This window comes from Protomyctophum bolini (genome assembly GCF_963924005.1).
Source record: "Protomyctophum bolini genome assembly, chromosome: 4".
NCBI classification, from domain to species: domain Eukaryota; kingdom Metazoa; phylum Chordata; class Actinopteri; order Myctophiformes; family Myctophidae; genus Protomyctophum; species Protomyctophum bolini.
In genome coordinates, this window is record NC_137865.1 from 34371104 (window position 1) to 34393450 (window position 22347).

Consider the following 22347-nt stretch of genomic DNA (forward strand, 5'->3'; position numbering starts at 1 on the left):
AAATCAGTAGTTCTCACGTCACACAGTGCGACTAATGACGGTTGCCACATTGCACACATGCACATGTTCTAGAACTGTGGCTAGGAAAATGTGCTCAGTAGAGCGTGAATTACAGTGCCTCCCTCCGTCTGTCTGGGGCATGCCTTGACACTGTTTGGGGGTTGTTTGTTGTGTATGACCATTCACAGGGGCAATGGGGGGGGAAGGTATATGATAAAGGATATGTCAATTATGCAACCAGAATGCCAGGCTGTATATGGAGACAAATCTGTGGGCAATTCAATTTTCATTATAGTGCCAAATCCAAATCACAAGTTGTCTCAAGACTACATACAGTACATGCATTACGTATAGAGCAAAGACCAGACATTGTCCCACACTGGGTAAAACGTTCTGCGACATTGGCAATGACAAAGCTGGTAGAAACGTCAAGCAGACCCCGGCTCTAGGAAGGGCGGCCATCTGCCTTGACCGTGGAGAGAGAGAGAGAGAGAGAGAGAGAGAGAGAGAGAGAGAGAGAGAGAGACAGAGACAGAGACAGAGACAGAGACAGAGACAGAGAGACAGACAGACATACATGTATAGCCTATCCTGTAGCCTGGAGGGATGGTTGGTCTTGACAACGTTGGGGAGGACACTTAAAAACCCTCTGTTCCCTCTGGACAAACATGAGTTCCTGGGCCTGCTGGCATGATGCGCACGCACGCACACAGGCCTGCTGGCATGATGTAAAAGAAATGTGACACTAATTGGCCTAGTAGTTTTCAAGATTAGCCATGGACAGGTACACACACGCAGGCACGCACACACACACACACACACACACACACACACACACACACACACACAGACACACACACACACACACACACACACACACACACACACACACACACACACACACACACACACACAGTACACACACACACAGTACACACACAGTACACACACACACGGGTGAAAACCCAACTGCATTAATTTCTACCCCTGCCTCATCAGATTTAGCTTTTTATTTGACACAAACATGGGGGCTTTGATTTCAGTGTCTACATCTATCATCTATCTCCCCGTTTTGTGTCAGTCTCTACTTTTTCTTTCGTGTATCGTCGTCACATGTCCAGCTCAAGGGCTACACACACCGTCTGCGAACGCCGCGCGTCAAAACAGCCGCCTCCGTTATTTTCAATTAACCTATCCCACACCGGCTCCGTCCGACGCGCGTTCACGCCTCGCCTGATGCTCCGATACGCCACCGTTCTATTTTCCAGGCATTGCCGCGCGGCAACGCCTGTGCCGCGTCACTGCGCACCCGATGTGTGTAGGGCTTCAGTGTCGCAGAGCCACGCTCTTGTCTCTGGTCCCACATGGAAGAGGCCAGCCTTTGAAGGAGGTCTGTACAGAGGACAGGTGGTGATTATGTGGTCGGCAGGCAGTCTGCTCAGGCTCACCACACTCACATGCTGGTCTGCCACTCCTTGATGGACGATTTGAAGCGACCAACCCCAGTATGGAGGACAAATGAAGACAGGGCAGAATTGCTTTGATATGAATATTTATTTAAGAATTGACATTTGTTGCAGAAATAATCATCAACAGTCAATCTTTGTGACTTCCCACACAGTAAAAACCTGTGCTGACCTGTGACAAACCTCAGAGTGCAATACAGGTATCACCAAAAATAAATGTATTTAAGAGTACTTTGCTAAAACAATCACTTCCAAACGAAGTCAAAATGACACAACCTTCCAATCACACTGACTGATCACTAGCTTTGCTTTAGTTTATTGACGGTCCACTCAACACTCAAATGCTGATATTTTTGATAAGTGAAAAACATGCCAATTTTGCCTTACTTGCGAGTCATTGTAGCATGAGCTAAATAGTGGTACTGTAATTGTGATAATTACAAAGTTACACAGTTTAAATGTAAGTTTTAGACATTAACGTTTACTCTGTACTTTAGTGGCAGTTTTAGGAATGCTCTTATGAGTATCTGTCTCATAAGAGAGTTGAGTTGCTACTGTAGCATCAACCAGGTCTCACAAAAACAAGAGGAAATAGCAGAGATTGGCAATTCCGTACATACTAGTGAAAGCCACGCCTCCGGTCAAAACAGTAGTAGTGTAATATGTGCGGATTTTGAGGTTTTCTAGGCGTGTATTTACGGAATTGCCAATCCGTGCTATTTCACTGTGTTTGGGTGAGACCGGGCTGGCAGCATTACTGTTTTGATATCCAAAGTGTTGGCTTAGAAAACAAATTGATTTGAAATGAGGTAATTAAAATGACTGGCGTACCAGCTTCCACTTCCAAAGTACGACACTATTCATTCCAACAGGGGTAAGGTTGTCTACCCAGTGTGCCCACCACTGTGGAGAATCCTCCAGTTTGATTCACCCTCCCCAGACCAAACAGTATAGGGTTGGGGACTATAAAAAGATGGGGGAATTTGGAAACAAAATAAACCAAACCAAAAAAATTATGATTTAACACTATGCCAGTCAAAAGAACATTTTTTATAAAGGAATATTGTTATAAAACAATATTCTTCTGCTCCATATAATATTATTAAGCCCCATATTGAAATGTGTCTTGGAGCCACTGACCTCAAGGGCAGTAAGCTTTCTTTGAAGAACTAGGATGGTGACTGAATGAGGCATTAATCCCGTCTGGCTGGCTCGGCAGCTTGTTCTGTGTAGCTGGGAGCTCACATTATTTCAACCAGTGGAGCCACTCCTCACACTGTAGTGTATACTGTAAATTATAACTCGTGTTTCAAAGAATACAAATACAAATAACAACCTAAATATTTCTTATTTTATTATGAAAACTGAAGGATGTAATAGTCTGATAAAGCTGAATACACATTTATAGGGACCAAAATATAGATTTGTAAAATATAGATTTGGGACAATGTTTTGTATACTGTAATTTGTAAGATATGCATGAAATATATGATTTTGTGGGAATGTAGTAGTTGCAAAATATAATAATAATAATAATTCCAAGGCATTGCACAATTCTGAGATTGATCTGTAAAATAGTTTTAAGGCAGAAATGACCTTTCCTAGTACTCTGAAAGAAATACACAATAATGTCATACAGTACAATTTGTTTCCACTGGTGCATCGTTCATTTAGAATAAACGATACATGCAAACATGATGCATGCTATATTTATATATATGGTATCTATATATATTTAAAAATAACAAGTAGGATATTCATCATCATGAGCAAAATCACATTTGAATATTGTAAACAACTGGTGATGACAATGTGGGCGTGCCAAGGTGCTCATTTATCCAGTGTTGATTTCGTCGACAAAACTATGACGAAAAATGTTTGTCGACTACCTTTTTTCACTGACGAAAACAATATAAAAACTAAGCTACGATGACTAAAACTGAGACTAAATATATTGACAATATAGACTAAAAGTCATTGTGTATTTGGTTGCAGGCTCAAAATAGCTGATATACAAGCTCACAGCGCGTTGCGCTGCAACGCATTGTGAGCTTGTAGATCAGCTATTTTCAGCATGCAAAAATCAGGCATTACGACACCATCAAGGTCTGCAAAAAAGCATTTTTGTCGACAAAAACCAACTGTAGATTTAGTCGACTAAAATCATATGATATTTAGTCAACTAAAACTAGACTAAGTTTCATTCCAAAGACTATGACTGTCTAAAACTAAAATCAAAATGTGCTGTCAAAATCAACACTGCATTTATCCAGGAGGAGCGAGTGCATTCTCCGGCACCGGCCAATCAGCCGTGGTGCTGCCGGGGGAGGGGGAGGGCCGGTAAATGGTAAATGGTAAATGGTGCATTTATATAGCGCCTTTATCCAAGGCGCTTTACATAGATTGTGCATTACATTCACCCATTCACACACCGATGGCAGCGAAAACCATGCAAGGCACCAACTAGCACATCGTAGCAATTAGGGGTTCAGTGTCTTGCTCAAGGACACTTCGACAGTAACTCTGGGGGAGCCCGGGTTCGAACTGGCAACCTTGCGGTTCCCATCCAGGCACTCTACCCCTGAGCCACCGCCGCCCAGGGCGGCACCTGCCGGGGAAGGTGGGGGGGGGATTATGACGCTCCGTTCCGCGACAGTGCCGGTCCATTTGGTGGCCGACACCACAACTGCAGAGACATGCGCTGCCGGTTGAAAATCACCCGTGTCTTCCCTGTGAGGTTAGGGTTAGGGTCTGGGTTAGTGTGTTGGACTGATTCCGCCGACAAACACTGCCTGTTGTCGGTAATTGGCGGCGACTCCGCGGTTGATGCCCCTGCCGGAAAATGCACTCGCTCTCCATCCATTTATAGACGAATCCATGGAGGGGTGCCCTGGGCGCGTCCATAGCTGTGGTTAAGTGCAGCTTTACAAAGCAGCACTGATTGCCTACACCTGGCCTACAGGGCACTGCTCCATGGATTTGTCTATAGAGCATAGCAGTGGCGGGGCCATTATGTGGTCTTTCCACTGAGTCCATTTTATGCTTTCATGCTTATATTTTTGTCATTTTTTATTGTGTTTTCTTATTTATATTCTGTGTTCTCTTGCCTGTTCTCTGTTTTGCCACTGATGTACAGCACTTTGGTCAACCTTGGTTGTTTTAAAACGTGCTCTATAAATAAAGTTTGATTTGATTTGATTTCCACAGATAAAAAGAAACATATTTCTTTCCCATAGAGATCAGGGAGGAGAAAGGAACTGGTTGGAATAACGTGTTCCTTCCACACGTTAAGTCCTACCGGGGAAACTCCCCCTGTCAGGTGATAAGAAGCGGCCTGCTCACTCCTCATGCATTGAAGGAAGCATTGCAGGAGCTCAGTTCGGGGCTCTCCCCAGGTTGGTAGAGGGAGAGTAGCGCCCAGGATTACAGCTTAGGCAATTGGCACTAGGTTACAAAATGGTGGGATAAAAATGTATAGAGGAGGGGAAAAAAAGAGATTTCCGAAAATATGTATATGAATTATTTTAGCCTGGAACCAAAAGATATTTGAAAACTGCAAAAAAAAAGAAGATATTCATTGAATATAGTGTATAATATAATTTAATATTCAAGTATTTTTGGATATATAATCAAATGCTGCAGATGGCTTGGTTCCAGTCTTAAAATAATTCATACAAATATATTCGGAAATCTCTATGGAAAAATGAATGGGGTTTCCATCTGTGGCACAACAAAATGGACGTCACTGCTATGCCCTATACGCTACAACATGCCAACACACACCCTCGCCTCGTAGTTCCCTCCACTACAAATAGTTACTCCTACACTACAGCGAACAAGTGGGGATGGCTGTTACAAGCCACATTGCAATTACATGTGACAAAATATCTGTCTACTGTATATATACAGTATGAACCCCTTTCCTCGCGCGCAACTTCACAGGCTTTCTCTGCGATGAGCATTTATTTATTTCTCCCTGAGGGCGAATCCACACACGCCAGAGATTAGTTCATGTGTCTCCATAATATACACCATAATGAGCACACGAGTATGACTTGGATTTTTAATAGTGAGTGTGGGGGTATTTCATAAAAGATGAATGTTCTGTTTGCCTAAAACATACTCTCTTTACTGCCAAACACTGTCTCCCCATCCCCTAGCTTCTCTTTGTTATATAAGTTTCATGCATGTTTCATATACAGAATGTATACACCGTACAAGCGAGTGGGTGTGAGATGGGGTTGACATCTTGTTGTGATAAATAAATTAAGCAGTATTTTTTTCAGCAGGACCACAAAGTCCCTGAAGTTGACTGCACTTCATCCTGACAAGCAGAATGATCCAGTTTGATCCGCCACAAACTAGTTTGATCTGCTACTACCATCCAGTGGTCAAACCAGTGCTACACTGTGCAAACCATCTGTACCAGAAACCCAACAGTTTTTAAGTTGCTTGATTCAGTATAATTTAGATATTTGATATTCACTTTACACATTCCTATACAAACCCATCATAACATTATAACGTAATAGCTGTGTTTTTGAGGGGCGCTATCCCCTCCTATATTCACCCCTGAATTTACCATGATCCACTATTTATTGTAATTAAATAAAATTCAGGCCTGTCGTTCATGATTTAAATATGATTAACTCAGATATAAACACGTATAAGGCCTGTTAGTCATGATTTAAATATGATTACAGGCCCTCTCATAAAAAGACAAGTAATGGCACGCTAAATATCTGGCCAAAGGTAAGCAGCATTACAACATGTATACATGTACAAAGACACCCATAAAATGCAAATAACTGTATACAGTGTATAAATGTGTAAGAAAGGCTTTTGTTTCTTCACCTCAATTAAGCAACACCAATAAATAGAATATACTTTTGAGGCGTACATAAAAAAAAATGTAAACGTTCCCTTGCATTGGCTACTTGACAGTATAAAATACTGCTGTGGTTTTGTAGCTCACAGATGCATTGTACAATGAGTAGAAAAGTACGGGGCTGTCAGGTTACAGTGGTCATATCTGTTCTTAAAATGAAATGGTTTGTGCTTTGTTTGATGTATAATGTAATGTTACATCTTGTTGTACAGTTTGTGTTTTGTACATGTTCGCGTCCACAGGGGTCAGTTGCATTCAGTGTCTCACCCTGGAACTTATTGGCTAAAAGTGACAGTGCTTAGTTTGGGTACTACAACTTCAACTGTAAAAACAAGAAAGGAAATGGAAAGAAGCTACAGTACTGTATATATGCTAATTAAATTGCGAAATTTCACGTCCATTAAGCTACAATTACAGGACTACTGGAACAAAGAAATAAAACAGTGCATGGAAAAGAAATTCAACTTAGCAATGATTTCACATTGATCTGAAGTGACTCATATGCATTTACAAAAAGGTTATAAGACCAGCCATTCTTCCTCGGTCCCATGGTTAACCTTTTTTTAGGTTAGCACAAAGTACTATATTTCTCCAGAATCTCCACATAATAGTTGGGCACTATTTTGTATGATGCGAGAATACGTGAATGTCATGTTGTGAGAAATAAAATAACACGCCACTGACATGTCGTCAGTTCCAACAATTTTTGGCAACTCTGACACATGGAGTGAGAGGTAGAGACTCAACTAAGCTAAATGAAATGCTTCTTGAAACAAGTGTTGATTTCGTCGACTAATACTATGACAAATTCGTCGACTACCTTTTTCCACTGACGAAAACTAAATGGAAACTAAATGAAAACTAAGACTAAATATATTTAGTCTTACAATTTGGCCAACAAAGAAAACATTTTACACTTGGTTACATGCTGAAAATAGCAGATCTACAAGATCGACGCGTTGTGAGCTTGTAGATCGGCCATTTACAGCAAGTGTAAAACCAGTAATTACGACGGCATTAAGGCCCGCCAAAATAAATTTTAGTCGACTAAATCAATTAATTAGACTAAAATCTGATATTTAGTCGACTAAAACTAGACTAACTAACTAGTCACCTGGAACTAACATTCCAGGTGACTAAAATGTGACGAAAACTAAATGAAAACTATTCAAAAGACTATGTAATAATAAATAATAATAAATAAATAATAAAAATGTACTATCAAAATCAACACGGCTTGAAACAGCATTATTAAAGCAATGCCAAGAAAACAACACAACACACAGTCATTGGTGGTGTAGAGACTAGAAACTTGGTGTTTTTGACTCATGGGCTTGGAGATCTGTGTTCCAGAACCTCTGGTGGAGACCAACGGTATACTGTGTTAAAAAGAGAATATAAGGCTGGTGGAGTCCCTGCTGTAATAATAATGATCCGACAAGACTGCTGCTCTCCCAAGTCCCGTTTGGGAGAGCAGAAAATGACCAGGAAATGGTTCGTACATGGTGGGGATACAGTTATGGTCTTAGTTAGGAGGGGCGTGGTCTGGGTTTAAATGCAAGGTGGCAGTGCGTGTGTGTGTGTGGATGGGGGGTGTTGGGGGGTTGATGACACAGCCCTGAGTGCAGGACAAGAGTGCATGCTTTATAAAAAAACTATCATGCTCCATTTAGAAATAACAACAACAACAACAACACACTGCACACGCCATTAGGAAGGATGATGTGGCTTCCGGTGGAAATGACCTCTTCTTTACAAGCTCAACCACCAGTCACCAAAACATTTTTTGATTCTGACAGCTTCCCATTCCCATCAAGCGGCACAAAAATGCCAGAAAAAAATGCTCATTTCAGTCCTCAAGTTTGTAAACATTTAGAGAGAGAGAGAGAGAGAGAGAGAGAGAGAGAGAGAGAGTGTGACCTGGGGCAGAGAAGAAGACTGAAATAGAAACGACTGATGTACAGTCTCTCAAGTAAGGTTTTTACATTGCTTCTAACCACGGGTCCATTTGGTTGAACTTGGACCGCTGGCTGACCTTTGAGAGGACGTCCCGGTCCCACCTCCATAAACCAGCCAAGCAGCCACTTCAGTCAAGAGTGTCCACTTCATAACGTAACCCACAGTAACCCACACGACCAGGTGGAACGTGGAGAGAGAGAGAGAGCGAGTCAAAGGTTCTGCTCCTCCCAGATCCACTAGGCAAAGAGAAGGAAGAAGTAGCAGAGCAGAGTACGGCCACACGGGGAGGATAGGACTTGTTGGCGTTCAGATACGGCTTACCCGTCTGGTGAGGAGGGGGTGCACGGCGGGGGTGTAGGGAGGTGGCAACAGGCCTGGTTTGATCCCCCTGGTCCTCATGTAGGACAGGAACTGGTCAGGGATCTCGGCCAGGACCTCCTTGGCCAGACGGGCCATGCTCAGGATGTGATTACCCCGCCGGTCGACGTAATCCCTGAACGGTACGAACTGGGGGGAGGTGGGGGGGGGGAGGGGGGGGGGGGCGGAGGAGAGGAGAGGAGAGGAGAGGAGAGGAGAGGAGAGGAGAGGAGAGGAGAGGAGAGGAGAGGAGAGGAGAGGAGAGGAGAGGAGAGGAGAGGAGAGGAGAGGAGAGGAGAGGAGGAAGTTTTGGATTTGATTGATTGATTGAAACTTTTATTTCATAGTATGCAGAATGTGTACATTTCAAACAAAAGCACAAGTCAAAACAAAAACAATCCATGATTAAGCATTACACAGTTTACAACAGGGTCCACCATTTTCAATTAATCAGAACATTTAGAGACGTACAAATATACACTTCTATAAAAAACAAGAAATCATCAGATAAAGAAAGTAAAAATGGGAAAAACATGTACAGTATGGGGAGAAAGGGGTGGGGGACTCAGACTTTATTTACGGGGGCAAATTTCGATTTGCAGCCGTCCGTAGGTGCCCTTTGAGAGCGGTTTTGAAGGAGTCAAGCGATTCACATGTCTAAATGGCTGTTGGTAGGGCGTTCCACATTTTAGTGGCATAGGAAGCTAAATGAATTCAATCCCTTGTTTGGGCCGAATCTGGGTTGCACGTGGTTTGCTGAACTCCCTCTGGATTGGAGAACAGGAAAGGAGTTGCGGGAAAGAGAATGCGGAGATAGAAAATGTAATGAACACTCAGGGTTTTAACAGTGCAACAGACGGTACGTAGTCCTTGAATGTGACCTTTTCTCCTCATTAATCACAGCACTTCTGCTGTGTTCTCTGCAGACGTAGCATTCTGCTGACTGAGCAACCACACTGTCATCAGCCCAATTTGAGCATGCCTGCATGGCACTGTGCCAAAAAAAGTGGAAAAAGTACTCAATTGTTTTGCTTAAGGAAAAGTATCAATACCGTAATTTAGAAACACTCAAAAAAAGTCGTCTCATTATGCAGAATGTCTCATTTCAAGTTTTCAAACGTATAAAATCTTTTTGAAAATATGTGTCGCATCGTGACGCATTGTGAGCTTGTAGATCGGCTATTTTCAAATGGCAGAAATGTATATAGGGCTGAAGTGGCTAATGTATGTTTTGTAATAATAATCAAAGTAACTAGTAACTAAAGTACAAGTATTGGAAATTGGAAATACTCATTTTCAACACAGAATGGGGGGACTTTTTTTCCACACAACAGCTCTAAGGTATATTAATGTCATAGTAAAATGTTGAAAAAAGCACATACTTAAGTAAATGTACTTAGTTATTTTACACCACTGACTTTTACCTTAACGATGTCCCTCTCCACGTATATCTTCCCTGGGTCTATTTACCTGAACGATGTCCCTCTCCGCGTATCGCCCCTGGGTCTATTTACCTGAACGATGTCCCTCTCCGCGTATCGCCCCTGGGTCTATTTACCTGAACGATGTCCCACTCCGCGTATCGCCCCTGGGCCTATTTACCTGAACGATGTCCCTCTCTGCGTATCGCCCCTGGGCCTATTTACCTGAACAATGTCCCGCTCTGCATATCGCCCCTGGGACGAGATCCTCTCCTCGTCGCCGTCCAGCTCAATCATCTCTGAGGGAGAGAGACAGAAAGAGTCATCGGTCATATAGAGCACACACTCACAGTAAAGAGTCATTGGTCATATAGAGCACACACTCACAGCAGTGTTGAGTACGTCGACTAATACTATGACGAAAAAACTTCGTCGACTACCTTTTTTCACGGACGAAAACTAAATGGAAACTAAGGCAAGCTGATGATGACTAAAACTAAGACTAAATATACGAACAATTTTGTCAACAAATAAAAACTAGACTAAAATATTAGGGAGGGACTAGTGGACAAGAGATCATTTTAAGCTAATTTAAGATCATTATCAAGCTCACAACGCGTTGACAAAATCAACTGTAGATTTAGTCGACTAAAATCTTATGATATTTAGTTGACTAAAACTAGACAAAAACATTCCAGGTGACTAAAATGTGACTAAAACTATTCAAAAGACAGACTAAAACAAAAAATTTGCTGTCAAAATCAACACTGCCCGCACGCACGCACGCACACACACACACACACACACACACACACACACACACACACACACACACACACACACACAGCAACTCTGTCACTGCGTAAACATGACACAAGGTTAACAGGCCATATGATTAAAGCTTAGAATCGCTGAAGCTTGCATGCTATTTGAAGGGGGTGGTAGAGAGAGAGAGAGAGAGAGGGAGCGTCGAGTGAGCATTACATTTCCACATTTCTGTGCAATGTTGTCAAAGCCATTGATGTGAACGAACACGCAGGATGTCGCCAAGCGTGAAGAAGGGTTGTAAGCCGGCATGCTATTGGACAGGCAAGGCAAGCTGGGTTGTAAACCGGCATGCTATTGGACAGGCAGGCAAGCGAGCAGTGATGGGCAGAGGGAAAACACGCTAGAGTCTGTGTAGTGTATGCTAGTGGGGTGTATGAGCGGAACGGCAGCATGCAAGCGTGCACATTGGTCCTGTAGGCATGCATGATGAACACTGCATGGGGCCTGACTTTAACAGGCTAATTACTTAATGAGTGTAGTCTTCGTCCCCATAACAGAATGGATTCACAATTGGGGAATTGTTCCTATTCAGTCAACACATTCAAGGGCAGGTGTGTGAGGTCACAACAATGGAAGGAAGCATAATGGAAGAGGGGTCAAGGAAAGAAGGATAGAAGAAGAACCTAGCCATGTGTGAGAAGAGATAGCAGACTCAGAGAGAGAAGTTGTGGGATTACCAGATGCAAATACATGTACTGTTTGCACACAAACACATGCTCGCACTTAGCATGTGTACATGTGTACATGTGTACATAAACCCACACAAACACACGTGCTCATGCCCAAACATATTTATAAATGGAGGCGGATGCATATTTGCGCACGCACGCACGCACGCACACACACACACACACACACACACACACACACAAGCACATGCATGCTGTGCATGCAGCACACACTTCACATACCATCAAATTCTGCTGGTCCAACCCCAACAATTATAATCGACATAGGCAGGGAGGCAGCCTTTAAAAGAGAGGGGAAATAATGAATGCCATGGAAGATCCACTGGGGAGGCATGAGGCCTACTCACTCTCCTCCTTATCTAACCTATGGCAGGAGGACATACAATACAGAGAGCTAACCCAACACATTACCACAACTTAACGCATTTAGGACGGGAACGCATCCGTGTCACTACATAGCGTTTAACCACTTTAACCATAATCTTTAACTTTAAACCTACAAGTTGATAGTGCGGCACCGAGTGCCGAGCTACAAGCTTGTAGATCTGCTATTTTTTTTAAAGATTGTGAAAATGTGGCACAAATCTTTGAATATATGCTTTCACAGCAAACGTTTTTGACTAAAATCTTTGCTTCTGGGGAACAAAATGCCTCAAATCATACAATTGCCATCCAAGGCGTAAGAAGAAATGGCACCTTTTTCACATTGGCCTATTATAGCGCCACCAGGAGGCCACAACCTGCCCTGGTGGAGACCTGTGCCTGAGGGGCACTTTATCTAGTTCTAACTAGTTCTGGAAGCAGCCCCGCACTTCTACAGTACAGTAACAGTGTCTGCATAGCAGCCCCGTGTTTAAATCTACCCATAGTTGTTGTTGCCGGTTTTATAATAAATGATTCAAATTTCCCTCGTGCCCTGAGCTGCGGCCTTCTTCCACTGCCTTGTAATATCGTTTTTATTAGATCCACAGCCGAGAGGGGACAGAAATACGACAGTAGGTGGTGGAAGGGAAATAAATGACTTTTTTTTTTTACATTTCATAAACTGTGTCATTATTAGATGGAGGCACGAAGTGAAGAGATGCAAAGGGTGAGTCTCCTCGGGCTATAGTACACGATCACTTTTTACATTTAAAATGATTGGACAGTATTTCAGATGAAATGGGGGAGGGGGGGTTGGTGATTTCACGCTGGTCCAACTCACAGCGGCATCCACACATAAATATCATTAGATGCAATAACTTTGATCACTCCAATTAAAACAGAGAGTCATTAAGGCGTTAAGTCGTCAGCATAAGTGGCAGAGATAGATAGAGAGAGAGACAGAGAGAGAGAGAGACAGAGAGAGAGAGAGAGAGAGAGAGAGAGAGAGAGAGAGAATTGGAAGAAAGTGAAAGCAAATGAAACAAGCATTTCCTACGTTGACGATGGACTCCTTGGTCTGTGCCATGTCTGTGATGACGCCGTCTGAGATGATGAGGAGGATGAAGTATTGGGAGCCGTCCGTCACTGCTGACGCATACCTGACATGGACAATATGGTGAGAGGTTAAAGGTGAAAGGTCAAGGGCTGACCCAGTACCTGGGAAGCATCAAAGTGTCATTTTAGATCTTTAGCAGCACATTAGTTCTCAAAATGTACTTTGGCTATTCAAAAATCACACCCGTGTGAAGTAAGGGGTGCTCTTATCATCATCATCAGCCATTCGATTTTTGTTAAAAGTTCATAGACTTGGCTGCCATGATGTAATTTCAAAAGCCAGGCAACTATATATTTCTATGGTTCAAATCTACTGTACATGTAGAAATATCAAAGGTATGCTAATATATTATTTAGATACGTACATGTGATAGAAGAAGTAGACAAAATATGTTATATATTTTAAATTAATTTAATAAATTAAAGGTGTCAGAATACAAAGACTGGACATCTACTGTTGCACAAACTTGGACACATCATCAGTGTTGTAATCTGGAATCATGTTGGTGTTTCTGGGTCTTGCAACAGACAACCTCCTCCAGGCAACCTGACCTGTGTCCAAGTGGCATGCTACAGCCCCCACTTGTCTCTGTCCTGTGTCCTAGTGGCATGCTACATGGCCCCCACTTGTCTCTGTCCTGTGTCCTAGTGGCATGCTACAGCCCCCACTGTCTCTGTCCTGTGTCCTAGTGGCATGCTACATGGCCCCCACTTGTCTCTGTCCTGTGTCCTAGTGGCATGCTACAGCCCCCACGGTCTCTGTCCTGTGTCCTAGTGGCATACTACAGCCCCCACTTGTCTCTGTCCTGTGTCCTAGTGGCATGCTACAGCCCCCACTGTCTCTGTCCTGTGTCCAAGGGGCATGCTACACTACAGCCCCCACTGTGTCTGTCCTGTGTCCTAGTGGCATGCTACAGCCCCCCCCCCCCCGTCTCTGTCCTGTGTCCAAGGGGCGTGCTACAGCCCCCACTGTCTCTGTCCTGTGTCCTAGTGGCATGCTACAGCCCCCACTGTCTCTGTCCTGTGTCCTAGTGGCGTGCTACAGCCCCCACTTGTCTCTGTCCTGTGTCCTAGTGGCATGCTACAGCCCCCACTGTCTCTGTCCTGTGTCCTAGTGGCATGCTACAGCCCCCACTGTCTCTGTCCTGTGTCCTAGTGGCGTGCTACAGCCCCCACTTGTCTCTGTCCTGTGTCCAAGGGGCGTGCTACAGCCCCCACTGTGACTGTCTCTTGGAGGTTCAGAGACAGTGCAGTCTCAAAAATAATTTGTACAATATATTTTAGACCCTGGAATTTTGCCATGTACAGTATATATTCTAGGGTCACAGACAGGTCATTTTCAGTGAGCAACTGAAGCATTACGGCCTGAGCTACTATAATGTGCTTAAATAATAAAATAAAATAAAGATTTTTGTAATGACCCCCCTCCCCTGTTTAACACTAAAGAAATTAGTGTACAATAATGGAGCTATTTTGTACAGCGTGGGTGGCAGTCAAGCAAGTGAGAAAGACAGAAAGGATTTGAAGTGTGATAAGGGGTGTCAGAAAGTGCTTGTTGTTAAGATTTTATGGAACGCAGCATTTATGAGGAAAAACTAAATTATGGAATAAAATAGGGAAAATAAAATAATAAATCAAGTAAAAACAAATACGCACTGCCTGAAAGAAGATGTTGAGCAATTTAGTAAGTAAAATAAAATGTCAAGCATTGTGCCCATCCCCCAAAAAAGGCCAAAGTGACATGCCTGAACGACTGGAGACCTGCCGCTCTCACCCGAGAGTCAGCTTTGAGATGCTGGTGAGGGAACACATCTGCTCCACGCTATACCTGCCTCACTAGACACGTAGCAGTTTGGTGGCCGAAAGTGGTATTGCAGCATTGAGCGGCACCATACGTGAGTCGTGAACACACGCTATGCTCCATACGTGAACGATATGTTCCATACGTGAACACACCAATAATGCATTTACACAGGATTCATTCTCCACATCACAGGGCAGACGTTTCAGCTATCCAGCCTTCATCAGTGTCTGATGAAGGACAAGCACTTTCATCAGGGTGACATCAGTGTCACACTGATGAAGGACAAGCACCTTCATCAGGGTGACATCAGTGTCACACTGATGAAGGGGCTAACGCTCCGGTTCGGTCTCTATCCTTTTATTATTGCTCTATGGTGTGACCCCGTCGGACCTGTTCTACAATGTTGATTTAAGCTGGTAACGCACCATAAATCGGAGCACGGTGGTCATAAGAAGGTTATGTGGATTATGTGGTCGTCATACACTGACATTACACCATGTAAATAATGTAGTTGTTTCTTGTTTGATCTCCTTTCCCCCCTTTTGCTCCCCATTCTTCTTCTGTTTCTTACTTCTATGACATTGGTTTTCAACCAGTGGTCCTTGAGGACTAAATGATGGAGAGTTGGAAACCAAATGGACCCATATAGATCTTTAACTCTTGAGAGCATAAAATGAAACCCATACGGGTCCATTTGGTTTAATTTTACGCTATCAAGATTTACATTATTCTGCATCGACTGCATTACTGAATCTACAAGAAGTCTACACACAATTAGAGAATATAAAATAATTGTTATCTCTCCGAATGGTACCAACATCAATACAGCATGGAATTGTGAACAAAATCTTATCCAACAACAACACAATATTATTTAGTTTTGGGCCTGAGAGGATAAATGTGAAAACCACTGGGCACACACCTGTGATGTGACAATATAGCAGAGTTACCCTGTAGAAGTGTACAATACTGTAATATACACGAACTATCCACGCTTTAGCAACATTACATAACGTATAAAAGGGTGTACAGACTGAGACTACTGATGTTGGCAGGTCATCATTCCACTGAGATTGCAATCACAGTGTCTGTCTGGGAGACAGAAATGTATCACTCTAATCATATCCAGGGTCTAACCTTTTCTCATAATGCTGAGGCACTGCTGCAAATTTCTTCTAATCTCACACTCAATGAGTCGTTTTTTTTTCCATTTCTCTGCAAATAACAGTGGGAGGAAGGTGTGACATTTAACTGTTGTTTTGTGTGTTGCTATTTCTTCCACCGAGCGTGGGAACTTCGTTCTATTTTTTCCCTACTCTCGGATCAGGCAGCAGCACCTCAAGGCGAGCACATCAATCAGCGTGGCAGACTTTGGGTCATACACAAAGACATCAATGATCCCCCCCCCCAAGGGGGGTGGTGGTGATTGTAGTCTACTGTGTGAGTCCACACGGACCAGAGTTTGTATCGATTCCTCCTCGGGGGCTGCAGAGCTATTAGCACATTTATTTCAATCTCCGTCTCATTGCCTGTGGGCTCGTGGGGGTCGGCGTTGGAGTATAGCTCGGTCACATGGCTGGGTGGTATCTAATGAGACCCTATTGATCTGCTAGAGTGTTACGGGTGGGATTGGTCTGGTGTTTTTCTACTGTGAATTTATTACACCTCTGTGTAGTGTTGTTTAACACATTTTTGAGTGGTGCAACGTACCACTCCTATAGGGAGCTTTTGAGTGGTGCGTGTCTCTGTTGCGCAGTCTAACACACACACACACACACACACACAACCTCACCACGCCTCTCAGACATTATAAAATACAAGGTAACCTCATCACGTCTCTCAGACATTATAAAATACAAGGTAACCTCACCATGCCTCTCAGCCATTATAAATACTGTAATATACTGTATAAAATATACATGCTAAAATCTATAGATGCTTTTCGGTTTTAATGGGTTAAGTGTGCATGTTTAGTCTCATGTCAGTTTTATGGCATATCTACCTGGATACATGGTTGATGGCAGGAGAGAAGTGATATCTACCTGGATACATGGTTGATGGCAGGAGAGAAGTGATATCTACCTGGATACATGGTTGATGGCAGGAGAGAAGTGATATCTACCTGGCTACATGGTTGATGACAGGAGAGAAGTAATATCTACCTGGCTACATGGTTGATGACAGGAGAGAAGTGATATCTACCTGGATACATGGTTGATGGCAGGAGAGAAGTGATATCTACCTGGCTACATGGTTGATGACAGGAGAGAAGTGATATCTACCTGGCTACATGGTTGATGACAGGAGAGAAGTGATATCTACCTGGCTACATGGTTGATGACAGGAGAGAAGTGATATCTACCTGGCTACATGGTTGATGACAGGAGAGAAGTGATATCTACCTGGCTACATGGTTGATGACAGGAGAGAAGTGATATCTACCTGGCTACATGGTTGATGGCAGGAGAGAAGTGATATCTACCTGGCTACATGGTTGATGACAGGAGAGAAGTGATATCTACCTGGCTACATGGTTGATGACAGGAGAGAAGTGATATCTACCTGGCTACATGGTTGATGGCAGGAGAGAAGTGATATCTACCTGGCTACATGGTTGATGACAGGAGAGAAGTGATATCTACCTGGCTACATGGTTGATGACAGGAGAGAAGTGATATCTACCTGGCTACATGGTTGATGACAGGAGAGAAGTGATATCTACCTGGCTACATGGTTGATGACAGGAGAGAAGTGCGTGGGTCCATAGAGACGTACAGACTTCAGACTCTGGTAATAAGCCTCCATCACCCCCTCAATCCCACTGCAGTACGGGTTCTGGGGATTCCCATTCTAAAATGAAGAGCACAACCAATGTTCACCATGCAAGCATTTGCACTATACTGCGCTGGAAAAGTTCATTTGGCCAAGCATTAGGTAAAAAAAAAGGAAAAAAAGGAAATCAGTGTACATAACTAAATATCCAGACAGATCTTTTCACTGAAATGAAACACAATTCATTTACTATTTTGTTGTTTTTAAAGATGAGCTGAAATGGTATATTGAGAGTATTTCATTTCCGTATCCTAGTAAAACAAGGGCTGTGTCTCAGTCAATCACGCAGATGACGGATGCGACCTATAGCTTCTTTTTCTTTTCAGTAATCAAATATCTCAAATTACAATACACAATTTAATAACAGTGCAAACATGCCTCAACAACAATACAAAAGTAAGGAAATACACACAAACATTAAATATTATTAGTACAAAAAGAGAACTCAACACCAGAATATGTGAGCATAGAAGCATCACCAGAAATCCCCAGTAGCTATAGGCATTTTAATGCCACAAGGGCATTAAAGGGTCTGTAGGTTAATACGAAGCAACTGAAAAACACCTTTGGTAGTGAATGGAGAGGAAGGATTTTTGTCCAACCACGAAACGGCAACCAATGGGTGCGAAGAGGGGCACAACCACAGGCAGGACTTGACAAAGGGTGAATTGGTGAATCTTATAAAAGGAGGAGGTGATAGAGAATGTTTACTCTTAAGGTGACTCCACACCAAACAGTATGTTCAGACTAGTCAAAGACTACTTAAAACTGTCAGATTGAAACAAACAAGCCTTTTTAATCAGCACAAACCAGTCAGCCCATGCAAATTAGCCTGCAGCGCTGCTTCGCAGTGTTGCCAGTTCTGCTTCTCTGTGACTTTGGTTTTCCTGCACCATCATAAAGCATGAAGCATAAAATGAACCAGAAATGGACACGTACGGGTCCATTTGGTTTCATGTTACGCTCTCAAGAGTTAAAGATCTATAAGGGTCCATTTGGTTGCCAACTCTCCCATCATTTAGCTGGGGACCACCTGGAACCCCCTCAAGGACCACCGGTGGTCCCCGGACCGCTGGTTGAAAACCACTGCCATAAGGGCGATTTCCACTGCAGACATTTTTACATTTTGATTGTGAACAGCTTCAACAGCTTAAGGTAACAACATTGATTGTGGATCTGTTTGATTCAGGTGTTACTGTATGCCAGCACAGACAGCTGCTGCACAGTTAACTTCATGCTAGCAACCTGGCACACACTAACACCTAAATGAAACTTAACACACCCACAATTACTGCTATTGAATTCAGCTGTAACATAACATGTCCATTCTTTGACTTTTACACACACATTTTTATTCATGCAGTCCGGGGAAATGCTTTCTTCTTCTTATCAAGATGAGTGCTTGTCTGCTTGAGCTATACTTTCAAGACAGAAGCTAACACAGCGTGGACACAAACATCTCATTTGAGGCTCCCAGATGCTTTTATCCATTATAATTACCCCACAAAGGACTCAAGAAGACATCGTCTCGAATGGCTCCAAGTGAGTCTGTGTGTGTGTGTGTGTGTGTGTGTGTGTGTGTGTGTGTTTATGTATGTGTGTATGTATGTGCATGCTTTCCAAGGAGAACGGCTCAGCTACACACATGCACGCACACACACACACAGACGGAAGCTCAGACAAATACAGACACACACGCGCACACACGGCCTGTTTTCAGAAACTTTTCACAGCAGACTGTGCCCTCTCTTCCTCAAGCACAGTAGCACACATTCTTTCGCACACACTCCTCACTCTAGTGCTGCGTGGCTGCAACTGTACTGTAGATTAGATGGCCTTTACACTGTGGGAGCTGACTCCGTTAAAAGCTTAATGCTTAGCTTAGTGCATATGCAGCTTGTCTCTTTGGAGGACCCTCTGGGGAGGCTGTTACCCGATGCAGAGCAGCTGGAGCGCTTACAGCCAGTGCCTACGGCATAACATCTGGACACAGGGAGAGGTATGGAGCTGGGGGACAGGGCTGTGGGTGGATGGGACACGACAGCAACAAGACAACATGGTTTTGGGCGGGAACCCTTTTTGGTGTTTCAAGCATTAGCTATTGAAAAATATCAGATCTACAAGCTCAGTGCCGTGCTACGAGTTGTATAACTGCTGTAACTGCAATCTTTGAATATATAACGTTTTTGACTCAAATTTTGGCTTCTGGGAGGTCCCTGGAACAACATATTTTCAGATGGGGGTCGGCGGCCAATTACATATAATTCTGGGGGTCCTTGACATGAAATAGTTTGAGAACCACTGACAGGTTTTTCAGAAAACTGTCACACACACACACACACACACACACACACACACACACACACACACACACGCATCCAGGCGCACGCACACACGCAGACACAACAGACCTACCTACCTACTAAAACAATATAAAACAAGGCTCTGACCTTCAGTAGCTATGTGGAACTGGGCAGCTGGACTAGCCAGGTTTGCATAATGTATGAGTCATTAGTGTATGAAGATGGCCAGTTGGATTGAGCCATAAATGATGGATGGACTGATGATTAGGCCAATCAAGGAAATAAAAGGATTTTCCGACAGTATAACAGAACTGGTTGGATGTATGGAAGATACTGAACATCCAACCGTGGTGGATGGATGCTGGCATACGGATGGATGGATAACTAGCGAGGGGAAGTGGGTGGCAGAATACGTAGTTGATAAATAGTAGCAAGAGAAGGGTATCTGCTGCGCAGTGTTGATTTCGACAGCTCATTTTTAGTTTTAGTCATATAATCTTGAATAGTTTTCATTTAGTTTTAGTCACATGTTAGTCACCTGGAATGTTTTAGTGTTAGTCTAGTTGTAGTCGACTAAATATCATAAGATGTTATGTAAGTAAGACTAAATAAATAAATATGTAAATAAATCAAATGTAAATCAACAACACTGCTGCTCTGCTGCGTGCTCCAAAAACCTATCCGGGTTGGACAAGGATGCACTGTCATTGGCCAGTAGCCACTTTGAGTGGCTGTCGAGGCAAACGCTCTCGCCAGAACATGATTTACTATTCTGTCCTTTATCAGGTCGCAACTCCAACGGTCGGCTCAAGCGAACTTTAAAATGCTCGACGTGGAAACTCGCTCGCTTTAGCTCGCTCTGTGGTATCTCACATGGCTTACTGTATCTATTTATACAAGTGAGAAGTGGTACCCATACTCATTCTTTGTGCTCTATCTCCGACCGAACCACACTTTCACCACACATCTCTATATGCAAAATAAATTCGCCACGCTCCCCGAACTGACATAGGCTATTTTTTCGCCGTTCAAGTGTCTCATTTACTCTGCAAATATTACTTTTATGAAACACGCTGTTATTGCTCAACGTCAACAGCCTACGTCACAATCGTCATGTTGGCGTCTACCAAAATCGTCATGTTGGCGTCTACTACGCCAACTACGTTCACTTAACGGGGCCAGTCTTTCACAGTGACACACATGTTACATGAACCACGCGCCCGGGATGGTTTCTACCCCTCAATGTCGTATTTGCTGCGCCCTTGGCTGTTGCCACAACACGCGAGAAACAAGGACTTTAACCACGCTACTTGCATACACTGCAACTCGCTTACAATTCGCAAACCTGGCAACACTGCCCTCTCTTACCAGCCCCGCCCCCACACTAGCTTGACTATGTCATCTCGCGCAGCACAGAATCTGCTCTCGCGCAGGACATTGATGAGAGACAGAAGGAACAGGAGAGATTATACGATCGCTATTTCGCTTATTCCATCTAAATCTCTTTATTTACAAAATAAATGACTCGACGATTCCCTTAGTTACATCAACATTGTTCTTTGGCATTCATCGGATTGTGCCCAAATATCACCCTTACACCGATCACTTTGCCTATTTTCGCCACACAGCCAATTTACTTCCGCGAGCGGCCGGCCCATTCCGCCCATGCGAATGCATGGAGAGAAAAAAAAGACGAAAATCCAGCTGTATCGGAGCAGTGCCACACACACACACAGTCAGTCACACACACACACACACACACACACACACACACACACACAGAGAGGAGTTGACAAGTGAGAGAACGAGACGGCTGTTGCGTTTCACCATGGCCAGTGCTGTTGTAGACAGCGACGACGATGATACACGGAAATAAGTGTGGAAAAGAAAACGAGTGCCGTATCCCAAAGGCAACACGTCAAATATGGGCCAGCATCTTAGCAGACATCACAAAGAAATCGATCTGTCCAACGACGATGGTACAAAGACAACAACACAGCCAACTATATTCTTATAGAGAAAAGCTCTCAGCTAATTCGCCCCGTGCAAAACAATTAACGCACGGAGTTGCGGTCTGCATAGCTGCAGACATGCGACCACTATCAGTGGTGGAAAACGCTGGCTTTCAATATTTAATGAGAGTTGCAGAACAGCAGAACCACGTTACAAAATGCCATGCAGGTCACACATGTTTTCACTCCTAAAATGTATAAAACTAATAATACATGTGAAACGTTGCCCGTTAAAATCGTTTTGTGTAAAAGATCGTCAAATATATGGCCGTTAGTACTGTTAATTCAACATCCGGTGAGGGGAGGATA

At 43.4% G+C, this 22347-nt stretch overlaps 1 protein-coding gene across 1 annotated transcript in view; it reads right to left on the minus strand.

Moving 5' to 3' along the window:
* Positions 1-8619: 8619 nt before the first annotated feature.
* Positions 8620-22347, minus strand: part of LOC308313517 (copine-8-like) — a gene marked incomplete at both ends in the record, with an annotated part of 79978 nt that continues 66250 nt past the window's right edge. Inside the window, 5 exons of the mRNA XM_080760672.1 lie at positions 8620-8820; positions 10317-10390; positions 11831-11888; positions 13029-13131; positions 17614-17741. Coding sequence (XP_080616798.1) covers positions 8620-8820; positions 10317-10390; positions 11831-11888; positions 13029-13131; positions 17614-17741 — 564 coding nt within the window. The remainder of the gene's footprint in view (positions 8821-10316; positions 10391-11830; positions 11889-13028; positions 13132-17613; positions 17742-22347) is intronic.